At 40.6% G+C, this 26,111-nt stretch overlaps 1 protein-coding gene across 2 annotated transcripts in view; it reads left to right on the forward strand.

The window, feature by feature from the left end:
• Window positions 1-26,111, forward strand: part of dbe (KRR1 small subunit processome component homolog dbe) — a 67,253-nt gene that overhangs the window by 13,337 nt on the left and 27,805 nt on the right. The window contains exon 3 of one of the 2 annotated variants that reach the window (XM_071675224.1): window positions 10,132-10,317. The exons of the other annotated variant lie outside the window; for it this stretch is intronic. Within the exon in view, the coding sequence (XP_071531325.1) occupies window positions 10,132-10,317 (186 nt within the window). The remainder of the gene's footprint in view (window positions 1-10,131; window positions 10,318-26,111) is intronic. 2 annotated transcript variants of the gene reach the window in all.

Below are 26,111 nucleotides of genomic sequence, written 5' to 3' on the forward strand. Positions count from 1 at the left end.
ACTTTTAATGTCAAGCATTACTATAATACAGATTGAATATAAGAGGTTAAAAGATTTCTTTATCACTAGCTTGGTTTCACCAATGCAGATGAATTATCATACTTTACTTTGTGTTGTAAGACTTGATAACTTTGCATGCATGTGTGTACGCTTTAAAAGAAGTGTCATCCCAAATGGGACCAATTAATTTTGAAATTATTAATGCAACTTGTGTTTTCTCAGTGTGGCTGGGAAACAAGAATGTGAGACAAATACCCTAATAATTATGGTAGCCCTATTTTGTAGTTGTTTTCATTGAAATATGAAATCAGTATAACATTTGTTGTTGCAAATTACAAGAAATGTATAGCAGTCAATATATATTATAATATCATAGAAGCAGGGCTACCAGTGTGAGACCAAACCAGTGGGCATTTCTCAGAATCCTTCCTTTATCCATGGTGTCATATTGTTTCACACAAAAAGTTGAGATGATTTTTTTATTTTTTACAGCGTGTGCATATTGCTCCCAATGCCCCTTGTCATCATCTCACAACTGATTCCTCTACCATACTTGTTTGTCAGGGATTCTATGAACCTTTTCAGGTTGATAAATTTACAGTAGTGTAGTATGATTGCCATGGGAAATTGTAATTTATTTCATTTTTTGAAAAGTGAATTGTAGTTTGTTTCATGTTTAGTGAAATATTGTAGGTTGCATTGGAATTAACTTCTTTCATCGATTTTCATAGGTTCAGAGAAATTGCAGAAGTCTATTAGCTGTGGGATTTTCATTTGGAAATCAAAGCACAGTTTGCAATTACAAATTTCTTAACTGAAAAGGTTTATAAACTGGGGTCTGTTTGTATATTTTGTTAATCATCAAAATCTGCATTCATAACACTTTTGTGAATAAAAATACCTTTTGGAATTTTGCTTGGTATGAAGGATGACATTTGTAGCTAGTTACATATTAAGAGTGAACTTATGCTCTAGTATGGAAATTCTAGATCATTTTGCTGTTTCTTATGTTATAGTTTATTCTCAACTTGAGCTTATGCATTCAGATATCAAACTTTTCATGTTCTCTGTAAGGTCTCCTCTCATGATTTAGTTTGCTGTAAGTGTCATTGCTGATATCCCATCCTTCAAAACTAGAATTCCAGGTCATTAACTTTGTGGCTCTAGACTCAAGTGTAAAAGATAATCGAATCATCTCTTGATATTAGTTTTTACTCTTTTCCAGTAATATCGGGAAAATTTCCAGTTAAACCTTTTGGTGACAGAATATGGTCAGAATGCTTCTGAGTGTAATGCACAGGAAAGCCTCTTCTTAATGATTCTCTTATAGCAAAATTGAAAAGAAAGTAAAACCATCATAGCACACTTAGTGTTGCTAAACACTGGGTCATATGCGTTAGACTATCTTTCATCGTCATTACAACAACTGTTGTGGGCATTGATAATAGTATTAGTATATAACACCCAGCTTTACAGTTTTTTCTTTTTATCTTCTCTATTGAAGGATCAAAACATACAGCACATGAAGTGAAACTGGAATCTCTGCCATGTTTAATATTGTTCTGTAGGAAGAAACAGCTAGAAATATTATTTCATTTCATCGTAATTATTTATTTATTTTTTTTTATTTTGCTTTGTCGCTGTCTCCCGCGTTTGCGAGGTAGCGCAAGGAAACAGACGAAAGAAATGGCCCAAACCACCCCCATACACATGTATATACACACGTCCACACACGCAAATATACATACCTACACAGCTTTCCATGGTTTACCCCAGACGCTTCACATGCCTTGATTCAATCCACTGACAGCACGTCAACCCCGGTATACCACATCGCTCCAATTCACTCTATTCCTTGCCCTCCTTTCACCCTCCTGCATGTTCAGGCCCCGATCACACAAAATCTTTTTCACTCCATCTTTCCACCTCCAATTTGGTCTCCCTCTTCTCCTCGTTCCCTCCACCTCCGACACATATATTCTCTTGGTCAATCTTTCCTCACTCATTCTCTCCATGTGCCCGAACCATTTCAAAACACCCTCTTCTGCTCTCTCAACCACGCTCTTTTTATTCCCACACATCTCTCTTACCCTTACGTTACTTACTCGATCAAACCACCTCACACCACACATTGTCCTCAAACATCTCATTTCCAGCACATCCATCCTCCTGCACACAACTCTATCCATAGCCCACGCCTCGCAACCATACAACATTGTTGGAACCACTATTCCTTCAAACATACCCATTTTTGGTTTCCGAGATAATGTTCTCGACTTCCACACATTCTTCAAGGCTCCCAGAATTTTCGCCCCCTCCCCCACCCTATGATCCACTTCCGCTTCCATGGTTCCATCCGCTGCCAGATCGACTCCCAGATATCTAAAACACTTCACTTCCTCCAGTTTTTCTCCATTCAAACTCACCTCCCAATTGACTTGACCCTCAACCCTACTGTACCTAATAACCTTGCTCTTATTCACATTTACTCTTAACTTTCTTCTTTCACACACTTTACCACACTCAGTCACCAGCTTCTGCAGTTTCTCACATGAATCAGCCACCAGCGCTGTATCATCAGTGAACAACAACTGACTCACTTCCCAAGCTCTGTCATCCCCAACAGACTTCATACTTGCCCCTCTTTCCAAAACTCTTGCATTCACCTCCCTAACAACCCCATCCATAAACAAATTAAACAACCATGGAGACATCACACACCCCTGCCGCAAACCTACATTCACTGAGAACCAATCACTTTCCTCTCTTCCTACATGTAGTACAGTACTTTATATTGCTTTAAATTACATACCACTACTACAAACTAGTGCTCTGCACAGTTATCACTATGACACCTTATGTTGCACAAGATGTTTTTCTCCAAAGAGTGTCTTGAGCAAGGGAGAGATGACTTGATAAAATACCTTTTTATCTTGTAGTGATGCACTTGTACAACAGTAAATTACTTTTCAGTGGAACTTTTAATGTCAAGCATTACTATAATACAGATTGAATATAAGAGGTTAAAAGATTTCTTTATCACTAGCTTGGTTTCACCAATGCAGATGAATTATCATACTTTACTTTGTGTTGTAAGACTTGATAACTTTGCATGCATGTGTGTACGCTTTAAAAGAAGTGTCATCCCAAATGGGACCAATTAATTTTGAAATTATTAATGCAACTTGTGTTTTCTCAGTGTGGCTGGGAAACAAGAATGTGAGACAAATACCCTAATAATTATGGTAGCCCTATTTTGTAGTTGTTTTCATTGAAATATGAAATCAGTATAACATTTGTTGTTGCAAATTACAAGAAATGTATAGCAGTCAATATATATTATAATATCATAGAAGCAGGGCTACCAGTGTGAGACCAAACCAGTGGGCATTTCTCAGAATCCTTCCTTTATCCATGGTGTCATATTGTTTCACACAAAAAGTTGAGATGATTTTTTTATTTTTTACAGCGTGTGCATATTGCTCCCAATGCCCCTTGTCATCATCTCACAACTGATTCCTCTACCATACTTGTTTGTCAGGGATTCTATGAACCTTTTCAGGTTGATAAATTTACAGTAGTGTAGTATGATTGCCATGGGAAATTGTAATTTATTTCATTTTTTGAAAAGTGAATTGTAGTTTGTTTCATGTTTAGTGAAATATTGTAGGTTGCATTGGAATTAACTTCTTTCATCGATTTTCATAGGTTCAGAGAAATTGCAGAAGTCTATTAGCTGTGGGATTTTCATTTGGAAATCAAAGCACAGTTTGCAATTGCAAATTTCTTAACTGAAAAGGTTTATAAACTGGGGTCTGTTTGTATATTTTGTTAATCATCAAAATCTGCATTCATAACACTTTTGTGAATAAAAATACCTTTTGGAATTTTGCTTGGTATGAAGGATGACATTTGTAGCTAGTTACATATTAAGAGTGAACTTATGCTCTAGTATGGAAATTCTAGATCATTTTGCTGTTTCTTATGTTATAGTTTATTCTCAACTTGAGCTTATGCATTCAGATATCAAACTTTTCATGTTCTCTGTAAGGTCTCCTCTCATGATTTAGTTTGCTGTAAGTGTCATTGCTGATATCCCATCCTTCAAAACTAGAATTCCAGGTCATTAACTTTGTGGCTCTAGACTCAAGTGTAAAAGATAATCGAATCATCTCTTGATATTAGTTTTTACTCTTTTCCAGTAATATCGGGAAAATTTCCAGTTAAACCTTTTGGTGACAGAATATGGTCAGAATGCTTCTGAGTGTAATGCACAGGAAAGCCTCTTCTTAATGATTCTCTTATAGCAAAATTGAAAAGAAAGTAAAACCATCATAGCACACTTAGTGTTGCTAAACACTGGGTCATATGCGTTAGACTATCTTTCATCGTCATTACAACAACTGTTGTGGGCATTGATAATAGTATTAGTATATAACACCCAGCTTTACAGTTTTTTCTTTTTATCTTCTCTATTGAAGGATCAAAACATACAGCACATGAAGTGAAACTGGAATCTCTGCCATGTTTAATATTGTTCTGTAGGAAGAAACAGCTAGAAATATTATTTCATTTCATCGTAATTATTTATTTATTTTTTTTTATTTTGCTTTGTCGCTGTCTCCCGCGTTTGCGAGGTAGCGCAAGGAAACAGACGAAAGAAATGGCCCAAACCACCCCCATACACATGTATATACACACGTCCACACACGCAAATATACATACCTACACAGCTTTCCATGGTTTACCCCAGACGCTTCACATGCCTTGATTCAATCCACTGACAGCACGTCAACCCCGGTATACCACATCGCTCCAATTCACTCTATTCCTTGCCCTCCTTTCACCCTCCTGCATGTTCAGGCCCCGATCACACAAAATCTTTTTCACTCCATCTTTCCACCTCCAATTTGGTCTCCCTCTTCTCCTCGTTCCCTCCACCTCCGACACATATAGTCTCTTGGTCAATCTTTCCTCACTCATTCTCTCCATGTGCCCGAACCATTTCAAAACACCCTCTTCTGCTCTCTCAACCACGCTCTTTTTATTCCCACACATCTCTCTTACCCTTACGTTACTTACTCGATCAAACCACCTCACACCACACATTGTCCTCAAACATCTCATTTCCAGCACATCCATCCTCCTGCACACAACTCTATCCATAGCCCACGCCTCGCAACCATACAACATTGTTGGAACCACTATTCCTTCAAACATACCCATTTTTGGTTTCCGAGATAATGTTCTCGACTTCCACACATTCTTCAAGGCTCCCAGAATTTTCGCCCCCTCCCCCACCCTATGATCCACTTCCGCTTCCATGGTTCCATCCGCTGCCAGATCGACTCCCAGATATCTAAAACACTTCACTTCCTCCAGTTTTTCTCCATTCAAACTCACCTCCCAATTGACTTGACCCTCAACCCTACTGTACCTAATAACCTTGCTCTTATTCACATTTACTCTTAACTTTCTTCTTTCACACACTTTACCACACTCAGTCACCAGCTTCTGCAGTTTCTCACATGAATCAGCCACCAGCGCTGTATCATCAGTGAACAACAACTGACTCACTTCCCAAGCTCTGTCATCCCCAACAGACTTCATACTTGCCCCTCTTTCCAAAACTCTTGCATTCACCTCCCTAACAACCCCATCCATAAACAAATTAAACAACCATGGAGACATCACACACCCCTGCCGCAAACCTACATTCACTGAGAACCAATCACTTTCCTCTCTTCCTACACGTACACATGCCTTACATCCTCGATAAAAACTTTTCACTGCTTCTAACAACTTGCCTCCCACACCATATATTCTTAATACCTTCCACAGAGCATCTCTATCAACTCTATCATATGCCTTCTCCAGATCCATAAATGCTACATACAAATCCATTTGCTTTTCTAAGTATTTCTCACATACATTCTTCAAAGCAAACACCTGATCCACACATCCTCTACCACTTCTGAAACCACACTGCTCTTCCCCAATCTGATGCTCTGTACATGCCTTCACCCTCTCAATCAATATCCTCCCATATAATTTACCAGGAATACTCAACAAACTTATACCTCTGTAATTTGAGCACTCACTCTTATCCCCTTTGCCTTTGTACAATGGCACTATGCACGCATTCCGCCAATCCTCAGGCACCTCACCATGAGTCATACATACATTAAATAACCTTACCAACCAGTCAACAATACAGTCACCCCCTTTTTTAATAAATTCCACTGCAATACCATCCAAACCTGCTGCCTTGCCGGCTTTCATCTTCCGCAAAGCTTTTACTACCTCCTCTCTGTTTACCAAATCATTTTCCCTAACCCTCTCACTTTGCACACCACCTCGACCAAAACACCCTATATCTGCCACTCTATCATCAAACACATTCAACAAACCTTCAAAATACTCACTCCATCTCCTTCTCACATCACCACTACTTGTTATCACCTCCCCATTTGCGCCCTTCACTGAAGTTCCCATTTGCTCCCTTGTCTTACGCACTTTATTCATCGTAATTGATTTGATATAAATATACATGTACCTCTTTATGAGCATGTAGCATTCTTGATGATTTACCTTTATCTTCTTCAACTCCATTTATATTAGGCAATTTCAGAAAGCCTACGAGTTTACTCTCGCATCTTCAACCTATAGTCATTGTGCTAGAGTAAAGATTTTTGAATTGATATGAATAGGTAAGTGCTTTGCTGTGTTAGTTGCTCTAGAAACATTGAAAAATTGGAAAATTACATTAAGAGAATATTGAATTGTTTTTTGTGGCCAAGAAATTGTAATGTGTCATAAATAAGCCTTAATTAAAGGCAGAAATGAATGTTGGTTACTATCATTTCATTTGAAAGGAAATTAGTCAAACGTGTTCAAAGAACCTTTTAGTAGTGTGCAAAGCACAATTGCACCATAGTTATATGAAGGTAATAGGAATGTTCATTGGTTTTTAAGGATGAGAATTAGGATTGTCAGGGAAATAGCAGAGAATGAAACACAATAGGAGAGAAAACCATAAAAATAGCCAATGAGATTTACCGTTTTGGGGTTTCATGCCGTAGAATGTTCAAAAGATTACAGTATGAAAGAAACCAAAATGTCAACATACCTGAGAATATATGGTGTGTATGTCACCAGACATCACTACTTCCTTGATAATCATAAGTTCACTTCACCTTCAACAAACATGTTTTCACCCAACTCTTGATAAACTCCTATCACTTCAGAGAAACACCAACATTTGTAAGCAAATGTAGGTCATAAAGGCCAAGTTTAGGTTACTGATTAATGGAAAGACTTTAAAAGATGAAAATAAGTGGCTGATTAATAGAGATATGTTTCCTTTCTACAGAGAGAGATATGATTATTATTGTAGATACCACATTTTAGTGGGAGAAGTGGGAGACCAAATTGGAGGTGGAAAGATGGAGTGAAAAAGATTTTGTGTGATCGGGACCTGAACATGCAGGAGAGTGAAAGGAGGGCAAGGAATAGAGTGAATTGGATTGATGTGGTATACCAGGGTTGACGTGCTGTCAGTGGATTGAATCAGGGCATGTGAAGCGTCTGGGGTAAATCATGGAAAGCTGTGTAGGTATGTATATTTGCATGTGCGGATGTATGTCTATACATGTGTATGGGGGTGGGTTGGGCCATTTCTTTCGTCTGTTTCCTTGCGCTACCTCGCAAATGCGGGAGACAGCGACAAAGCAAAAAAAAAAAAAAAACACATTTTAGCTTGTTTAGCATATTTACCATTATTGGAATGTGAGCTGACAAATATCTAATGTCATTTCAGTTACAAACACAGGCATGAGACTTGCCTCTTTTGCAGCATTTTTACTCTGTCACACTTTTATACAAGGAAGAATATGTCATCTTAATGGAATTACGTACATTGGAGTAACCTGAAATATCTTTCATTATATTCATTTTTTTCTTAGCAGTGCCCTATATAAATTGGGAGGTAAGTTTGAATGGAGAAAAACTGGAGGAAGTAAAGTGTTTTAGATATCTGGGAGTGGATCTGGCAGCGGATGGAACCATGGAAGCGGAAGTGAATCATAGGGTGGGGGAGGGGGCGAAAATCCTGGGAGCCTTGAAGAATGTGTGAAGTCGAGAACATTATCTTGGAAAGCAAAAATGGGTATGTTTGAAGGAGTAGTGGTTCCAACAATGTTTTATGGTTGCGAGGCATGGGCTATGGATAGAGTTGTGCGCAGGAGGGTGGATGTGCTGGAAATGAGATGTTTGAGGACAGTGTGTGGTGTGAGGTGGTTTGATCGAGTAAGTAATGTAAGGGTAAGAGAGATGTGTGGAAATAAAAAGAGCGTGGTTGAGAGAGCAGAAGAGGGTGTTTTGAAATGGTCTGGGCACATGGAGAGAATGAGTGAGGAAAGATTGACCAAGAGGATATATGTGTCAGAGGTGGAGGGAACGAGATGTGGGAGACCAAATTGGAGGTGGAAAAATGGAGTGAAAAAGATTTTGATTGATCGGGGCCTGTACATGCAGGAGGGTGAAAGGCGGGCAAGGAATAGAGTGAATTGGATCGATGTGGTATACCGGAGTTGATGTGCTGTCAGTGGATTGAATCAGGGCATGTGAAGCGTCCGGGGTAAACCATGGAAAGCTGTGTGGGGCCTGGATGTGGAAAGGGAGCTGTGGTTTCGGGCATTATTGCATGACAGCTAGAGATTGAGTGTGAACGAATGAGGCCTTTGTTGTCTTTTCCTAACGCTACCCCGCACACATGAGGGGGGAGGGGGATGGTATTCCATGTGTGGTGATGGGAATGAATAAAGTCAGACAGTGTGAATTGTGTGCATGGATATATATGTATGTGTCTGTGTGTGTATATATATGTGTACATTGAGATGTATAGGTATGTATATTTGCGTGTGTGGACGTGTGTGTATATACATGTGTATGGGGGTGGGTTTGGCCATTTCTTTCTTCTGTTTCCTTGCGCTACCTTGCAAACGCAGGAGACAGTGACAAAGCAAAATAAAAAAAATAATATAATCAATCTGGTATTAGCAAGACCTCCTAGAGACATCTTACTGCTTCAGATCTGATGATGGCAGCTCTGTCTTTTATGACTTTGTCTGTAGCCTGTTAACAGTGTGCATTCAAACCGTATTTGAATTGGTGCAGCTCGCATGTTTCCAAGATTTGTTCCAAAATGTAGACTCATTTCAGGATTCATTACCTAAATCATTGTACGCCCATGTGTTTAACTGAAAATTATCTTTGAAATCCTCTTTTGAGGATGTCACAGAATATGAAGTTGGTGTAGAAACAGTAATGTGTAATTTTGGAGCACTTGATAGATTGTAAAGAGCTCATGTTGATATATTAAAGTGGATGTGAAGGATGCACCTTTGATATTGTGGGTAATTTTAAGGCCAATACAGCTTAGTGATTGGATTGGATGAGAAAGTAAGAGATGATGAGATTGGTTGATCAAAGAAAAGATAAACTACTGTAGTGGCACTGACATTTCAAAAGAAGGAATTAGTAGAGAGTGACTCCATGTAATTAAGAAATTTTGAGTGTTGTGATAAAAGCGGTTGATGAAGCAAAAGATGGACTAGTATTGTAGGATAGATGTATGGAAAGAAGGGATTTGGAGAGAATGATTGCATGAGGTGAATGGGAGTTGGAGCTGATGGGTAAAATGGCTTTTGCTTTATATTGTTAAAAGATTATAAGATTTAAATGGCTTGATTGAATTAATTGCATTTGCATGATAATGTGGACTTGATCATATGTGTCAGACATCAAAATAAATATCATCAGAGAAAGAGGACTGTAAGTCTATCAAAAGGATACTGAAATTTGTACAAACCTTTTCCTTATGATTGTACATTTACTTCCTGATACCATGTAAATTATTACATGCTCATTTCAAACCCTGTTTATTTATTTGTTATCATTCTAAATAGAAAGAAATTAGATTCCACTTAAGATTATTTTTTGATTGTTTTTAATTGATATCTTGTATGTAGGCTGTGTATTATGTAAGAAGTGTAGGGGCTCCTTGAAGTTTAATGATTGACAGTATGTACAGTTATCTTCATAGATATTAATCTGCATTTTGCTTCACAGGAGTATGGGATCAAGGCTGAGCTGGATCTCATTGAAGGGAAAATGACAGTTAAAACAACAAGAAAGACTTGGGATCCATATATAATCATAAAAGCTCGTGATATCATTATGCTCTTAGGAAGATCAGTTCCAGTTGAACAGGCTGTAAAAGTTTTGAAAGATGGTGTTACCCATGAAATTATCAAGGTAATATATAGCATTTCGTTGTATATTTCAAACTGTATGGAAAGTGAATTATATATGTTGCATATGATCATCTCGATTAATATGGGTAAAACTGAAAGTTGATGGAGAGAGGTGGGTGATTATTGGTGCATATGCACCTGGGCATGAGAAGAAAGATCAAGAGAGGCAAGTGTTTTGGGAGCAGCTGAATGAGTGTGTTAGTGGTTTTGATGCACGAGACCGGGTTATAGTGATGGGTGATTTGAATGCAAAGGTGAGTAATGTGGCAGTTGAGGGAATAATTGGTATACATGGGGTGTTCAGTGTTGTAAATGGAAATGGTGAAGAGCTTGTAGATTTATGTGTGTGAAAAAGGACTGATGATTGGGAATACCTGGTTTAAAAAGCGAGATATACATAAGTATACTTATGTAAGTAGGAGAGATGGCCAAAGAGCGTTATTGGATTACGTGTTAATTGATAGGCGTGCGAAAGAGAGACTTTTGGATGTTAATGTGCTGAGAGGTGCAACTGGAGGGATGTCTGATCATTATCTTGTGGAGGCTAAGGTGAAGATTTGTATGGATTTTCAGAAAAGAAGAGTGAATGTTGGGGTGAAGAGGGTGGTGAGAGTAAGTGAGCTTGAGAAGGAGACCTGTGTGAGGAAGTACCAGGAGAGACTGAGTACAGAATGGAAAAAGGTGAGAGCAATGGAAGCAAGGGGAGTGGGGGAGGAATGGGATGTATTTAGGGAATCAGTGATGGATTGCGCAAAAGATGCTTGTGGCATGAGAAGAGTGGGAGGTGGGTCGATTAGAAAGGGTAGTGAGTGGTGGGATGAAGAAGTAAGAGTATTAGTGAAAGAGAAGAGAGAGGCATTTGGACGATTTTTGCAGGGAAAAAATGCAATTGAGTGGGAGATGTATAAAAGAAAGAGACAGGAGGTCAAGAGAAAGGTGCAAGAGGTGAAAAAAAGGGCAAATGAGAGTTGGGGTGAGAGAGTATCATTAAATTTTAGGGAGAATAAAAAGATGTTCTGGAAGGAGGTAAATAAAGTGCGTAAGACAAGGGAGCAAATGGGAACTTCAGTGAAGGGCGCAAATGGGGAGGTGATAACAAGTAGTGGTGATGTGAGAAGGAGATGGAGTGAGTATTTTGAAGGTTTGTTGAATGTGTTTGATGATAGAGTGGCAGATATAGGGTGTTTTGGTCGAGGTGGTGTGCAAAGTGAGAGGGTTAGGGAAAATGATTTGGTAAACAGAGAAGAGGTAGTGAAAGCTTTGCGGAAGATGAAAGCCGGCAAGACAGCAGGTTTGGATGGCATTGCAGTGGAATTTATTAAAAAAGGGGGTGACTGTATTGTTGACTGGTTGGTAAGGTTATTTAATGTATGTATGACTCATGGTGAGGTGCCTGAGGATTGGCGGAATGCGTGCATAGTGCCATTGTACAAAGGCAAAGGGGATAAGAGTGAGTGCTCAAATTACAGAGGTATAAGTTTGTTGAGTATTCCTGGTAAATCATATGGGAGGGTATTGATTGAGAGGGTGAAGGCATGTACAGAGCATCAGATTGGGGAAGAGCAGTGTGGTTTCAGAAGTGGTAGAGGATGTGTGGATCAGGTGTTTGCTTTGAAGAATGTATGTGAGAAATACTTAGAAAAGCAAATGGATTTGTATGTAGCATTTATGGATCTGGAGAAGGCATATGATAGAGTTGATAGAGATGCTCTGTGGAAGGTATTAAGAATATATGGTGTGGGAGGAAAGTTGTTAGAAGCAGTGAAAAGTTTTTATCGAGGATGTAAGGCATGTGTACGTGTAGGAAGAGAGGAAAGTGATTGGTTCTCAGTGAATGTAGGTTTGCGGCAGGGGTGTGTGATGTCTCCATGGTTGTTTAATTTGTTTATGGATGGGGTTGTTAGGGAGGTAAATGCAAGAGTTTTGGAAAGAGGGGCAAGTATGAAGTCTGTTGGGGATGAGAGAGCTTGGGAAGTGAGTCAGTTGTTGTTCGCTGATGATACAGCGCTGGTGGCTGATTCATGTGAGAAACTGCAGAAGCTGGTGACTGAGTTTGGTAAAGTGTGTGGAAAAAGAAAGTTAAGAGTAAATGTGAATAAGAGCAAGGTTATTAGGTACAGTAGGGTTGAGGGTCAAGTCAATTGGGAGGTGAGTTTGAATGGAGAAAAACTGGAGGAAGTGAAGTGTTTTAGATATCTGGGAGTGGATCTGGCAGCGGATGGAACCATGGAAGCGGAAGTGGATCATAGGGTGGGGGAGGGGGCGAAAATTCTGGGGGCCTTGAAGAATGTGTGGAAGTCGAGAACATTATCTCGGAAAGCAAAAATGAGTATGTTTGAAGGAATAGTGGTTCCAACAATGTTGTATGGTTGCGAGGCGTGGGCTATGGATAGAGTTGTGCGCAGGAGGATGGATGTGCTGGAAATGAGATGTTTGAGGACAATGTATGGTGTGAGGTGGTTTGATCGAGTGAGTAACGTAAGGGTAATAGAGATGTGTGGAAATAAAAAGAGCGTGGTTGAGAGAGCAGAAGAGGGTGTTTTGAAGTAGTTTGGGCACATGGAGAGGATGAGTGAGGAAAGATTGACCAAGAGGATATATGTGTCGGAGGTGGAGGGAGCAAGGAGAAGAGGGAGACCAAATTGGAGGTGGAAAGATGGAGTGAAAAAGATTTTGTGTGATCGGGGCCAGAACATGCAGGAGGGTGAAAGGAGGGCAAGGAATAGAGTGAATTGGAGCGATGTGGTATACCGGGGTTGACGTGCTGTCAGTGGATTGAATCAAGGCATGTGAAGCGTCTGGGGTAAACCATGGAAAGCTGTGTAGGTATGTATATTTGCGTGTGTGGACGTATGTATATACATGTGTATGGCGGGGGGGTTGGGCCATTTCTTTCGTCTGTTTCCTTGCGCTACCTCGCAAACGCGGGAGACAGGGACAAAGTATAAAAAAAAAAAAAAAATGATCATCTGTTTTTTATCTAGGAATTGATAGCATCAGTCATCTGTGAGAGAACTGCTATGTATAAAGAGAATTGTCAGGAGGTTGTTTATCTAAGAAACTTTCTTGAATTTAATTATGTTATATTATACCATTCCTCATTCAATAAGAGTCAACATTTTGAGACATTTCTCTGTTAACTGAGAACTCATCAAACTTTATTTGATAACCCATGGTCACTTGTTGGAGAAGAGACCTGCCCCAGTATGTGACACTTATGATTGCAGTATTAGTAACAGCGGAAGGAACAAAAGTCTTGAAGAAACTTTAGAGTATAATGTTAATGTAAATGTTTTCATACTTGTTCACCATTTTTCACATTAGTGGAGTAGTGCCAGGAACAGACAAAGAGTTGTCATTCGCTCACATCCATTTTCTAGCTGTAAACAGATAAATGAATTTACAGAAAGGAACAGACTGCATACTTGCCCCTCTCTCCAAAACTCTTGCATTCACCTCCCTAACAACCCCATCCAGAAACAAATTAAACAACCATGGAGACATCACACACCCCTGCCGCAAACCAACATTCACTGAGAACCAATCACTTTCCTCTCTTCCTACTCGTACGCATGCCTTACATCCTCGATAAAAACTTTTCACTGCTTCTAACAACTTGCCTCCCACACCATATATTCTTAATACCTTCCACAGAGAATCTCTCAACTCTATAATATGCCTTCTCCATATCCATAAATGCTACATACAAATCCATTTGTTTTTCTAAGTATTTCTCATATACATTCTTCAAAGCGAAAACCTGATCCACACATCCTCTACCACTTCTGAAACCACACTGCTCTTCCCCAATCTGATGCTTTGTACATGCCTTCACCCTCTCAATCAATACCTTCTCATATAATTTTCCAGGAATACTCAACAAACTTATACCTCTGTAATTTGAACACTCACCTTTATCCCTTTTGCCTTTGTACAATGGCACTATGCATGCATTCCGCCAATCCTCAGACACTTCTTTATGAGTCATACATACAATGAATATCCTCACCAACCAGTCAACAACACAGTCACCCCCCCTTTTTTAATAAATTCCACTGCAATACCACCCAAACCCGCCGCCTTGCCGGCTTTCATCTTCCGCAAAACTTTCACTACCTCTTCTCTGTTTACCAAACCATTCCCTCTGACCCTCTCACTTCGCACACCACTTTGACCAAAACACCCTATATCTGCCTCTTTATCATCTAACATATTCAACAAACCTTCAAAATACTCACTCCATCTCCTCACATCACCACTACTTGTTATTACCTCCCCATTAGCCCCCTTCACCGATGTTCCCATTTGTTCTCTTGTCTTACGTGCTTTATTCACCTCCTTCCAAAACATCTTTCTATTCTCCCTGAAATTTAATGATACTCTCTCACCCCAACTCTCATGTACCCTCTTTTTCACTTCTTGCACCTTTCTCTTGACCTCTTTCCTCTTTCTTTTATACATCTCCCAGTCATTTGCACTTTTCCCTGGAAAAAATGTCCAAATGCCTCTCTCTTCTCTTTCACTAATAGTCTTACGTCTTCATCCCACCACTCACTACCCTTTCTAATCTGCCCACCTCCCACGCTTCTCATGCCACAAGCATCGTTTGTGCAAGCCAGCACTGCTTCCCTTAATACTTCCCTTTCCTCCCCCACTCCCCTTACGTCCTTTGCTCTCACCTTTTTCATTCTGCACTCAGTCTCTCCCGGTACCTCCTCACACTAGTCTCCTTCCTAAGCTCACTTACTCTCAACACTTTCTTCACTCCAACGTTTTCTCTTCTTTTCTGAAAACCTCTACAAATCTTCACCTTTGCCTCCACAAGATAATGATCAGACCCCTCCAGTTGCACCTCTCAGCATATTAACATCCAAAAGTCTCTCTTTCACATGCCCATCACTTAACACATAAGCCAATAATGTTCTCTGGCCATCTCTCCTACTTACATACGTATACTTATGTATATCTCTTTTTAAACCAGGTATTCCCAATCACCAGTCCTTTTTCAGTACACAAATATACAAGCTCTTCACCATTTCCATTTACAACACTGAACACCCCATGTACACCAGTATTTCCCTCAACTGCCACATTACTCAACTTTGCACTCAAATTACCCATCACTATGACCCAGTCTTGTGCATCAAAACTGCTAACACACTCACTCAGCTGCTCCCAAAACACTTGCCTCATGATCTTTCTTCTCCTGCCCAGGTGCATATGCACCAATAATCACCCATCTCTCTCCATCTACCCTCAGTTTTACCCATATCAATCTAGAGTTTACTTTCTTACACTTTATCACATACTCCCACAACTCCTGTTTCACGAGTAGTGCTACTGCTTCCTTTGGTCTAGTCCTCTCACCAACCCCTGACTTTACTCCCAGAACATTCCCAAACCACTCTTCCTCTTACCCTTGAGCTTTGTTTCACTCAGAGCCAAAACATCTGGGTTCCTTTCCTCAAATATACTGAAGGGGGGCTAATGGGGAGGTAATAACAAGTAGTGGTGATGTGAGATGGAGATGGAGTGAGCACTTTGAAGGTTTGTTGAATGTTTGATGATAGAGTGGCAGATATAGGGTGTTTTTGTCGAGGTGCTGTGCAAAGTGAGAGGGTCAGGGAGAATGATTTGGTAAACAGAGAATAGGTAGTGAAAGCTTTGTGGAAGATGAAAGCCGTCAAGGCAGCAGGTTTGGATGGTATTGCAGTGGAATTTATCAAAAAAAGGGGGATGACTGTGTTGTTGACTGGTTTGGTGAGGATATTCAGTGTATGTATGGCTCATGGTGAAGTGCCTGAGGATTGGCGGAATGCATGCGTAGTGCCATTGAAGAATGGCAAAGGGGATAAAGGTGAGTGCTCAAATTACAGAGATATAAGTTTGTTGAGTATTCCTGGGAATTTATATTGGAGGGTATTGATTGAGGGGTTAAGTTATGTACAGAACATCAGATTGGGGAAGAGAAAAACTAGAGGAAGTGAAGTGTTTTAGATATCTGGAAGTGGATTTGGCAGCTGATGGAACCATGGAAGCAGAAGTGAGTCAGAGTGTGGGGGAGGGGGCGAAAGTTCTGGGAGCATTGAAAAATGTGTGAAAGGCAAGAACATTATCACGGAAAGCAAAAATGGGTATGTTTGAAGGAATAGTGGTTCCAACAGTGTTATGTGGTTGTGAGGAATGGGCTATAGATAGGGTTGTGTGGAGGAGGATGGATGTGTTGGAAATGAGATGTTTGAGGACAATATGTGGTGTGAGGTGGTTTGATCGAGTAAGTAATGAAAGGGTAAGAGAGATGTGTGGTAATAAAAAGAGTGTGGTTGAGAAAGCAGAAGAGGGTGTATTTAAAGGGTTTGGTCACACGGGGAGAATGAGTGAGGAAAGATTGACAAAGAAGATAAATGTGTCAGAGGTGGAGGGAACGAGGAGAATTGGGAGGCCAAATTAGAGGTGAAAGGGTGGAGTGAAAAAGATTTTGAGCGATCGGGGCCCGAACATGCAGGAGGGTGAAAGGTGTGCAAGGAATAGAGTGAATTGGAATGATGTGGTATACCAGGGTTGACGTGCGTCTGGGGTAAACCATGGAAAGTTTTGTGGGGCCTAGATGTGGAAAGGGAGCTGTGGTTTTGGTGCATTATACATGACAGATAGAGACTTGAGTGTGAACGAATGTGGCCTTTGTTGTCTTTTTCTAGCGCTACCTCGCGCACGTGTGGGGGAGGGGGTTATCATTTCATGTGTGGGAGGGTGGTGACGGGAATGAATAAAGGCAGACAGTATGAATTATGTACATGTTTATGTATGTATATGTCTGTGTATGTATATATATATATATATGCTGATTCATGTGAGAAACTGCAGAAGCTGGTGACTGAGTTTGGTAAAGTGTGTGAAAGAAGAAAGTTAAGAGTAAATGTGAATAAGAGCAAGGTTATTAGGTGCAGTAGGGTTGAGGGTCAATTCAATTGGGAGGTGAGTTTGAATGGAGAAAAACTGGAGGAAGTGAAGTGTTTTAGATATCTGGGAGTGGATCTGGCAGCGGATGGAACCATGGAAGCGGAAGTGGATCATAGGGTGGGGAAGGGGGCGAAAATTCTGGGAGCCTTGAAGAATGTGTGGAAGTCGAGAACATTATCTCGGAAAGCAAAAATGGGTATGTTTGAAGGAATAGTGGTTCCAACAATGTTGTATGGTTGCAAGGCGTGGGACTATGGATAGAGTTGTGCGCAGGAGGATGGATGTGCTGGAAATGAGATGTTTGAGGACAATGTGTGGTGTGAGGTGGTTTGATCGAGTAAGTAACGTAAGGGTAAGAGAGATGTGTGGAAATAAAAAGAGCGTGGTTGAGAGAGCAGAAGAGGGTGTTTTGAAATGGTTTGGTCACATGGAGAGAATGAGTGAGGAAAGATTGACCAATAGGATATATGTGTCAGGAGGTGGAGGGAACGAGAAGAGGGAGACCAAATTGGAGGTGGAAAGATGGAGTGAAAAAGATTTTGTGTGATCGGGGCCTGAACATGCAGGAGGGTGAAAGGCGGGCAAGGAATAGAGTGAATTGGATCGATGTGGTATACCGGAGTTGACGTGCTGTCAGTGGATTGAATCAGGGCATGTGAAGCGTCCGGGGTAAACCATGGAAAGCTGTGTGGGGCCTGGATGTGGAAAGGGAGCTGTGTTTTCGGGCATTATTGCATGACAGCTAGAGATTGAGTGTGAACGAATGAGGCCTTTGTTGTCTTTTCCTAACGCTACCCCGCACACATGAGGGGGGAGGGGGATGGTATTCCATGTGTGGTGATGGGAATGAATAAAGTCAGACAGTGTGAATTGTGTGCATGGATATATATGTATGTGTCTGTGTGTGTATATATATGTGTACATTGAGATGTATAGGTATGTATATTTGCGTGTGTGGACGTGTGTGTATATACATGTGTATGGGGGTGGGTTTGGCCATTTCTTTCTTCTGTTTCCTTGCGCTACCTTGCAAACGCAGGAGACAGTGACAAAGCAAAATAAAAAAAATAATATAATCAATCTGGTATTAGCAAGACCTCCTAGAGACATCTTACTGCTTCAGATCTGATGATGGCAGCTCTGTCTTTTATGACTTTGTCTGTAGCCTGTTAACAGTGTGCATTCAAACCGTATTTGAATTGGTGCAGCTCGCATGTTTCCAAGATTTGTTCCAAAATGTAGACTCATTTCAGGATTCATTACCTAAATCATTGTACGCCCATGTGTTTAACTGAAAATTATCTTTGAAATCCTCTTTTGAGGATGTCACAGAATATGAAGTTGGTGTAGAAACAGTAATGTGTAATTTTGGAGCACTTGATAGATTGTAAAGAGCTCATGTTGATATATTAAAGTGGATGTGAAGGATGCACCTTTGATATTGTGGGTAATTTTAAGGCCAATACAGCTTAGTGATTGGATTGGATGAGAAAGTAAGAGATGATGAGATTGGTTGATCAAAGAAAAGATAAACTACTGTAGTGGCACTGACATTTCAAAAGAAGGAATTAGTAGAGAGTGACTCCATGTAATTAAGAAATTTTGAGTGTTGTGATAAAAGCGGTTGATGAAGCAAAAGATGGACTAGTATTGTAGGATAGATGTATGGAAAGAAGGGATTTGGAGAGAATGATTGCATGAGGTGAATGGGAGTTGGAGCTGATGGGTAAAATGGCTTTTGCTTTATATTGTTAAAAGATTATAAGATTTAAATGGCTTGATTGAATTAATTGCATTTGCATGATAATGTGGACTTGATCATATGTGTCAGACATCAAAATAAATATCATCAGAGAAAGAGGACTGTAAGTCTATCAAAAGGATACTGAAATTTGTACAAACCTTTTCCTTATGATTGTACATTTACTTCCTGATACCATGTAAATTATTACATGCTCATTTCAAACCCTGTTTATTTATTTGTTATCATTCTAAATAGAAAGAAATTAGATTCCACTTAAGATTATTTTTTGATTGTTTTTAATTGATATCTTGTATGTAGGCTGTGTATTATGTAAGAAGTGTAGGGGCTCCTTGAAGTTTAATGATTGACAGTATGTACAGTTATCTTCATAGATATTAATCTGCATTTTGCTTCACAGGAGTATGGGATCAAGGCTGAGCTGGATCTCATTGAAGGGAAAATGACAGTTAAAACAACAAGAAAGACTTGGGATCCATATATAATCATAAAAGCTCGTGATATCATTATGCTCTTAGGAAGATCAGTTCCAGTTGAACAGGCTGTAAAAGTTTTGAAAGATGGTGTTACCCATGAAATTATCAAGGTAATATATAGCATTTCGTTGTATATTTCAAACTGTATGGAAAGTGAATTATATATGTTGCATATGATCATCTCGATTAATATGGGTAAAACTGAAAGTTGATGGAGAGAGGTGGGTGATTATTGGTGCATATGCACCTGGGCATGAGAAGAAAGATCAAGAGAGGCAAGTGTTTTGGGAGCAGCTGAATGAGTGTGTTAGTGGTTTTGATGCACGAGACCGGGTTATAGTGATGGGTGATTTGAATGCAAAGGTGAGTAATGTGGCAGTTGAGGGAATAATTGGTATACATGGGGTGTTCAGTGTTGTAAATGGAAATGGTGAAGAGCTTGTAGATTTATGTGTGTGAAAAAGGACTGATGATTGGGAATACCTGGTTTAAAAAGCGAGATATACATAAGTATACTTATGTAAGTAGGAGAGATGGCCAAAGAGCGTTATTGGATTACGTGTTAATTGATAGGCGTGCGAAAGAGAGACTTTTGGATGTTAATGTGCTGAGAGGTGCAACTGGAGGGATGTCTGATCATTATCTTGTGGAGGCTAAGGTGAAGATTTGTATGGATTTTCAGAAAAGAAGAGTGAATGTTGGGGTGAAGAGGGTGGTGAGAGTAAGTGAGCTTGAGAAGGAGACCTGTGTGAGGAAGTACCAGGAGAGACTGAGTACAGAATGGAAAAAGGTGAGAGCAATGGAAGCAAGGGGAGTGGGGGAGGAATGGGATGTATTTAGGGAATCAGTGATGGATTGCGCAAAAGATGCTTGTGGCATGAGAAGAGTGGGAGGTGGGTCGATTAGAAAGGGTAGTGAGTGGTGGGATGAAGAAGTAAGAGTATTAGTGAAAGAGAAGAGAGAGGCATTTGGACGATTTTTGCAGGGAAAAAATGCAATTGAGTGGGAGATGTATAAAAGAAAGAGACAGGAGGTCAAGAGAAAGGTGCAAGAGGTGAAAAAAAGGGCAAATGAGAGTTGGGGTGAGAGAGTATCATTAAATTTTAGGGAGAATAAAAAGATGTTCTGGAAGGAGGTAAATAAAGTGCGTAAGACAAGGGAGCAAATGGGAACTTCAGTGAAGGGCGCAAATGGGGAGGTGATAACAAGTAGTGGTGATGTGAGAAGGAGATGGAGTGAGTATTTTGAAGGTTTGTTGAATGTGTTTGATGATAGAGTGGCAGATATAGGGTGTTTTGGTCGAGGTGGTGTGCAAAGTGAGAGGGTTAGGGAAAATGATTTGGTAAACAGAGAAGAGGTAGTGAAAGCTTTGCGGAAGATGAAAGCCTGGCAAGACAGCAGGTTTGGATGGCATTGCAGTGGAATTTATTAAAAAAGGGGGGTGACTGTATTGTTGACTGGTTGGTAAGGTTATTTAATGTATGTATGACTCATGGTGAGGTGCCTGAGGATTGGCGGAATGCGTGCATAGTGCCATTGTACAAAGGCAAAGGGGATAAGAGTGAGTGCTCAAATTACAGAGGTATAAGTTTGTTGAGTATTCCTGGTAAATCATATGGGAGGGTATTGATTGAGAGGGTGAAGGCATGTACAGAGCATCAGATTGGGGAAGAGCAGTGTGGTTTCAGAAGTGGTAGAGGATGTGTGGATCAGGTGTTTGCTTTGAAGAATGTATGTGAGAAATACTTAGAAAAGCAAATGGATTTGTATGTAGCATTTATGGATCTGGAGAAGGCATATGATAGAGTTGATAGAGATGCTCTGTGGAAGGTATTAAGAATATATGGTGTGGGAGGAAAGTTGTTAGAAGCAGTGAAAAGTTTTTATCGAGGATGTAAGGCATGTGTACGTGTAGGAAGAGAGGAAAGTGATTGGTTCTCAGTGAATGTAGGTTTGCGGCAGGGGTGTGTGATGTCTCCATGGTTGTTTAATTTGTTTATGGATGGGGTTGTTAGGGAGGTAAATGCAAGAGTTTTGGAAAGAGGGGCAAGTATGAAGTCTGTTGGGGATGAGAGAGCTTGGGAAGTGAGTCAGTTGTTGTTCGCTGATGATACAGCGCTGGTGGCTGATTCATGTGAGAAACTGCAGAAGCTGGTGACTGAGTTTGGTAAAGTGTGTGGAAAAAGAAAGTTAAGAGTAAATGTGAATAAGAGCAAGGTTATTAGGTACAGTAGGGTTGAGGGTCAAGTCAATTGGGAGGTGAGTTTGAATGGAGAAAAACTGGAGGAAGTGAAGTGTTTTAGATATCTGGGAGTGGATCTGGCAGCGGATGGAACCATGGAAGCGGAAGTGGATCATAGGGTGGGGGAGGGGGCGAAAATTCTGGGGGCCTTGAAGAATGTGTGGAAGTCGAGAACATTATCTCGGAAAGCAAAAATGAGTATGTTTGAAGGAATAGTGGTTCCAACAATGTTGTATGGTTGCGAGGCGTGGGCTATGGATAGAGTTGTGCGCAGGAGGATGGATGTGCTGGAAATGAGATGTTTGAGGACAATGTATGGTGTGAGGTGGTTTGATCGAGTGAGTAACGTAAGGGTAATAGAGATGTGTGGAAATAAAAAGAGCGTGGTTGAGAGAGCAGAAGAGGGTGTTTTGAAGTAGTTTGGGCACATGGAGAGGATGAGTGAGGAAAGATTGACCAAGAGGATATATGTGTCGGAGGTGGAGGGAGCAAGGAGAAGAGGGAGACCAAATTGGAGGTGGAAAGATGGAGTGAAAAAGATTTTGTGTGATCGGGGCCAGAACATGCAGGAGGGTGAAAGGAGGGCAAGGAATAGAGTGAATTGGAGCGATGTGGTATACCGGGGTTGACGTGCTGTCAGTGGATTGAATCAAGGCATGTGAAGCGTCTGGGGTAAACCATGGAAAGCTGTGTAGGTATGTATATTTGCGTGTGTGGACGTATGTATATACATGTGTATGGGGGGGGGTTGGGCCATTTCTTTCGTCTGTTTCCTTGCGCTACCTCGCAAACGCGGGAGACAGGGACAAAGTATAAAAAAAAAAAAAAAATGATCATCTGTTTTTTATCTAGGAATTGATAGCATCAGTCATCTGTGAGAGAACTGCTATGTATAAAGAGAATTGTCAGGAGGTTGTTTATCTAAGAAACTTTCTTGAATTTAATTATGTTATATTATACCATTCCTCATTCAATAAGAGTCAACATTTTGAGACATTTCTCTGTTAACTGAGAATTCATCAAACTTTATTTGATAACCCATGGTCACTTGTTGGAGAAGAGACCTGCCCCAGTATGTGACACTTATGATTGCAGTATTAGTAACAGCGGAAGGAACAAAAGTCTTGAAGAAACTTTAGAGTATAATGTTAATGTAAATGTTTTCATACTTGTTCACCATTTTTCACATTAGTGGAGTAGTGCCAGGAACAGACAAAGAGTTGTCATTCGCTCACATCCATTTTCTAGCTGTAAACAGATAAATGAATTTACAGAAAGGAACAGACTGCATACTTGCCCCTCTCTCCAAAACTCTTGCATTCACCTCCCTAACAACCCCATCCAGAAACAAATTAAACAACCATGGAGACATCACACACCCCTGCCGCAAACCAACATTCACTGAGAACCAATCACTTTCCTCTCTTCCTACTCGTACGCATGCCTTACATCCTCGATAAAAACTTTTCACTGCTTCTAACAACTTGCCTCCCACACCATATATTCTTAATACCTTCCACAGAGAATCTCTCAACTCTATAATATGCCTTCTCCATATCCATAAATGCTACATACAAATCCATTTGTTTTTCTAAGTATTTCTCATATACATTCTTCAAAGCGAAAACCTGATCCACACATCCTCTACCACTTCTGAAACCACACTGCTCTTCCCCAATCTGATGCTTTGTACATGCCTTCACCCTCTCAATCAATACCTTCTCATATAATTTTCCAGGAATACTCAACAAACTTATACCTCTGTAATTTGAACACTCACCTTTATCCCTTTTGCCTTTGTACAATGGCACTATGCATGCATTCCGCCAATCCTCAGACACTTCTTTATGAGTCATACATACAATGAATATCCTCACCAACCAGTCAACAACACAGTCACCCCCCCTTTTTTAATAAATTCCACTGCAATACCACCCAAACCCGCCGCCTTGCCGGCTTTCATCTTCCGCAAAACTTTCACTACCTCTTCTCTGTTTACCAAACCATTCCCTCTGACCCTCTCACTTCGCACACCACTTTGACCAAAACACCCTATATCTGCCTCTTTATCATCTAACATATTCAACAAACCTTCAAAATACTCACTCCATCTCCTCACATCACCACTACTTGTTATTACCTCCCCATTAGCCCCCTTCACCGATGTTCCCATTTGTTCTCTTGTCTTACGCGCTTTATTCACCTCCTTCCAAAACATCTTTCTATTCTCCCTGAAATTTAATGATACTCTCTCACCCCAACTCTCATGTACCCTCTTTTTCACTTCTTGCACCTTTCTCTTGACCTCTTTCCTCTTTCTTTTATACATCTCCCAGTCATTTGCACTTTTTCCTGGAAAAAATGTCCAAATGCCTCTCTCTTCTCTTTCACTAATAGTCTTACGTCTTCATCCCACCACTCACTACCCTTTCTAATCTGCCCACCTCCCACGCTTCTCATGCCACAAGCATCGTTTGTGCAAGCCAGCACTGCTTCCCTTAATACTTCCCTTTCCTCCCCCACTCCCCTTACGTCCTTTGCTCTCACCTTTTTCATTCTGCACTCAGTCTCTCCCGGTACCTCCTCACACTAGTCTCCTTCCTAAGCTCACTTACTCTCAACACTTTCTTCACTCCAACGTTTTCTCTTCTTTTCTGAAAACCTCTACAAATCTTCACCTTTGCCTCCACAAGATAATGATCAGACCCCTCCAGTTGCACCTCTCAGCATATTAACATCCAAAAGTCTCTCTTTCACATGCCCATCACTTAACACATAAGCCAATAATGTTCTCTGGCCATCTCTCCTACTTACATACGTATACTTATGTATATCTCTTTTTAAACCAGGTATTCCCAATCACCAGTCCTTTTTCAGTACACAAATATACAAGCTCTTCACCATTTCCATTTACAACACTGAACACCCCATGTACACCAGTATTTCCCTCAACTGCCACATTACTCAACTTTGCACTCAAATTACCCATCACTATGACCCAGTCTTGTGCATCAAAACTGCTAACACACTCACTCAGCTGCTCCCAAAACACTTGCCTCATGATCTTTCTTCTCCTGCCCAGGTGCATATGCACCAATAATCACCCATCTCTCTCCATCTACCCTCAGTTTTACCCATATCAATCTAGAGTTTACTTTCTTACACTTTATCACATACTCCCACAACTCCTGTTTCACGAGTAGTGCTACTGCTTCCTTTGGTCTAGTCCTCTCACCAACCCCTGACTTTACTCCCAGAACATTCCCAAACCACTCTTCCTCTTACCCTTGAGCTTTGTTTCACTCAGAGCCAAAACATCTGGGTTCCTTTCCTCAAATATACTGAAGGGGGGCTAATGGGGAGGTAATAACAAGTAGTGGTGATGTGAGATGGAGATGGAGTGAGCACTTTGAAGGTTTGTTGAATGTTTGATGATAGAGTGGCAGATATAGGGTGTTTTTGTCGAGGTGCTGTGCAAAGTGAGAGGGTCAGGGAGAATGATTTGGTAAACAGAGAATAGGTAGTGAAAGCTTTGTGGAAGATGAAAGCCGTCAAGGCAGCAGGTTTGGATGGTATTGCAGTGGAATTTATCAAAAAAAGGGGGATGACTGTGTTGTTGACTGGTTTGGTGAGGATATTCAGTGTATGTATGGCTCATGGTGAAGTGCCTGAGGATTGGCGGAATGCATGCGTAGTGCCATTGAAGAATGGCAAAGGGGATAAAGGTGAGTGCTCAAATTACAGAGATATAAGTTTGTTGAGTATTCCTGGGAATTTATATTGGAGGGTATTGATTGAGGGGTTAAGTTATGTACAGAACATCAGATTGGGGAAGAGAAAAACTAGAGGAAGTGAAGTGTTTTAGATATCTGGAAGTGGATTTGGCAGCTGATGGAACCATGGAAGCAGAAGTGAGTCAGAGTGTGGGGGAGGGGGCGAAAGTTCTGGGAGCATTGAAAAATGTGTGAAAGGCAAGAACATTATCACGGAAAGCAAAAATGGGTATGTTTGAAGGAATAGTGGTTCCAACAGTGTTATGTGGTTGTGAGGAATGGGCTATAGATAGGGTTGTGTGGAGGAGGATGGATGTGTTGGAAATGAGATGTTTGAGGACAATATGTGGTGTGAGGTGGTTTGATCGAGTAAGTAATGAAAGGGTAAGAGAGATGTGTGGTAATAAAAAGAGTGTGGTTGAGAAAGCAGAAGAGGGTGTATTTAAAGGGTTTGGTCACACGGGGAGAATGAGTGAGGAAAGATTGACAAAGAAGATAAATGTGTCAGAGGTGGAGGGAACGAGGAGAATTGGGAGGCCAAATTAGAGGTGAAAGGGTGGAGTGAAAAAGATTTTGAGCGAT

This window comes from Panulirus ornatus, chromosome 20 (assembly GCF_036320965.1).
Source record: "Panulirus ornatus isolate Po-2019 chromosome 20, ASM3632096v1, whole genome shotgun sequence".
NCBI lineage: Eukaryota > Metazoa > Arthropoda > Malacostraca > Decapoda > Palinuridae > Panulirus > Panulirus ornatus.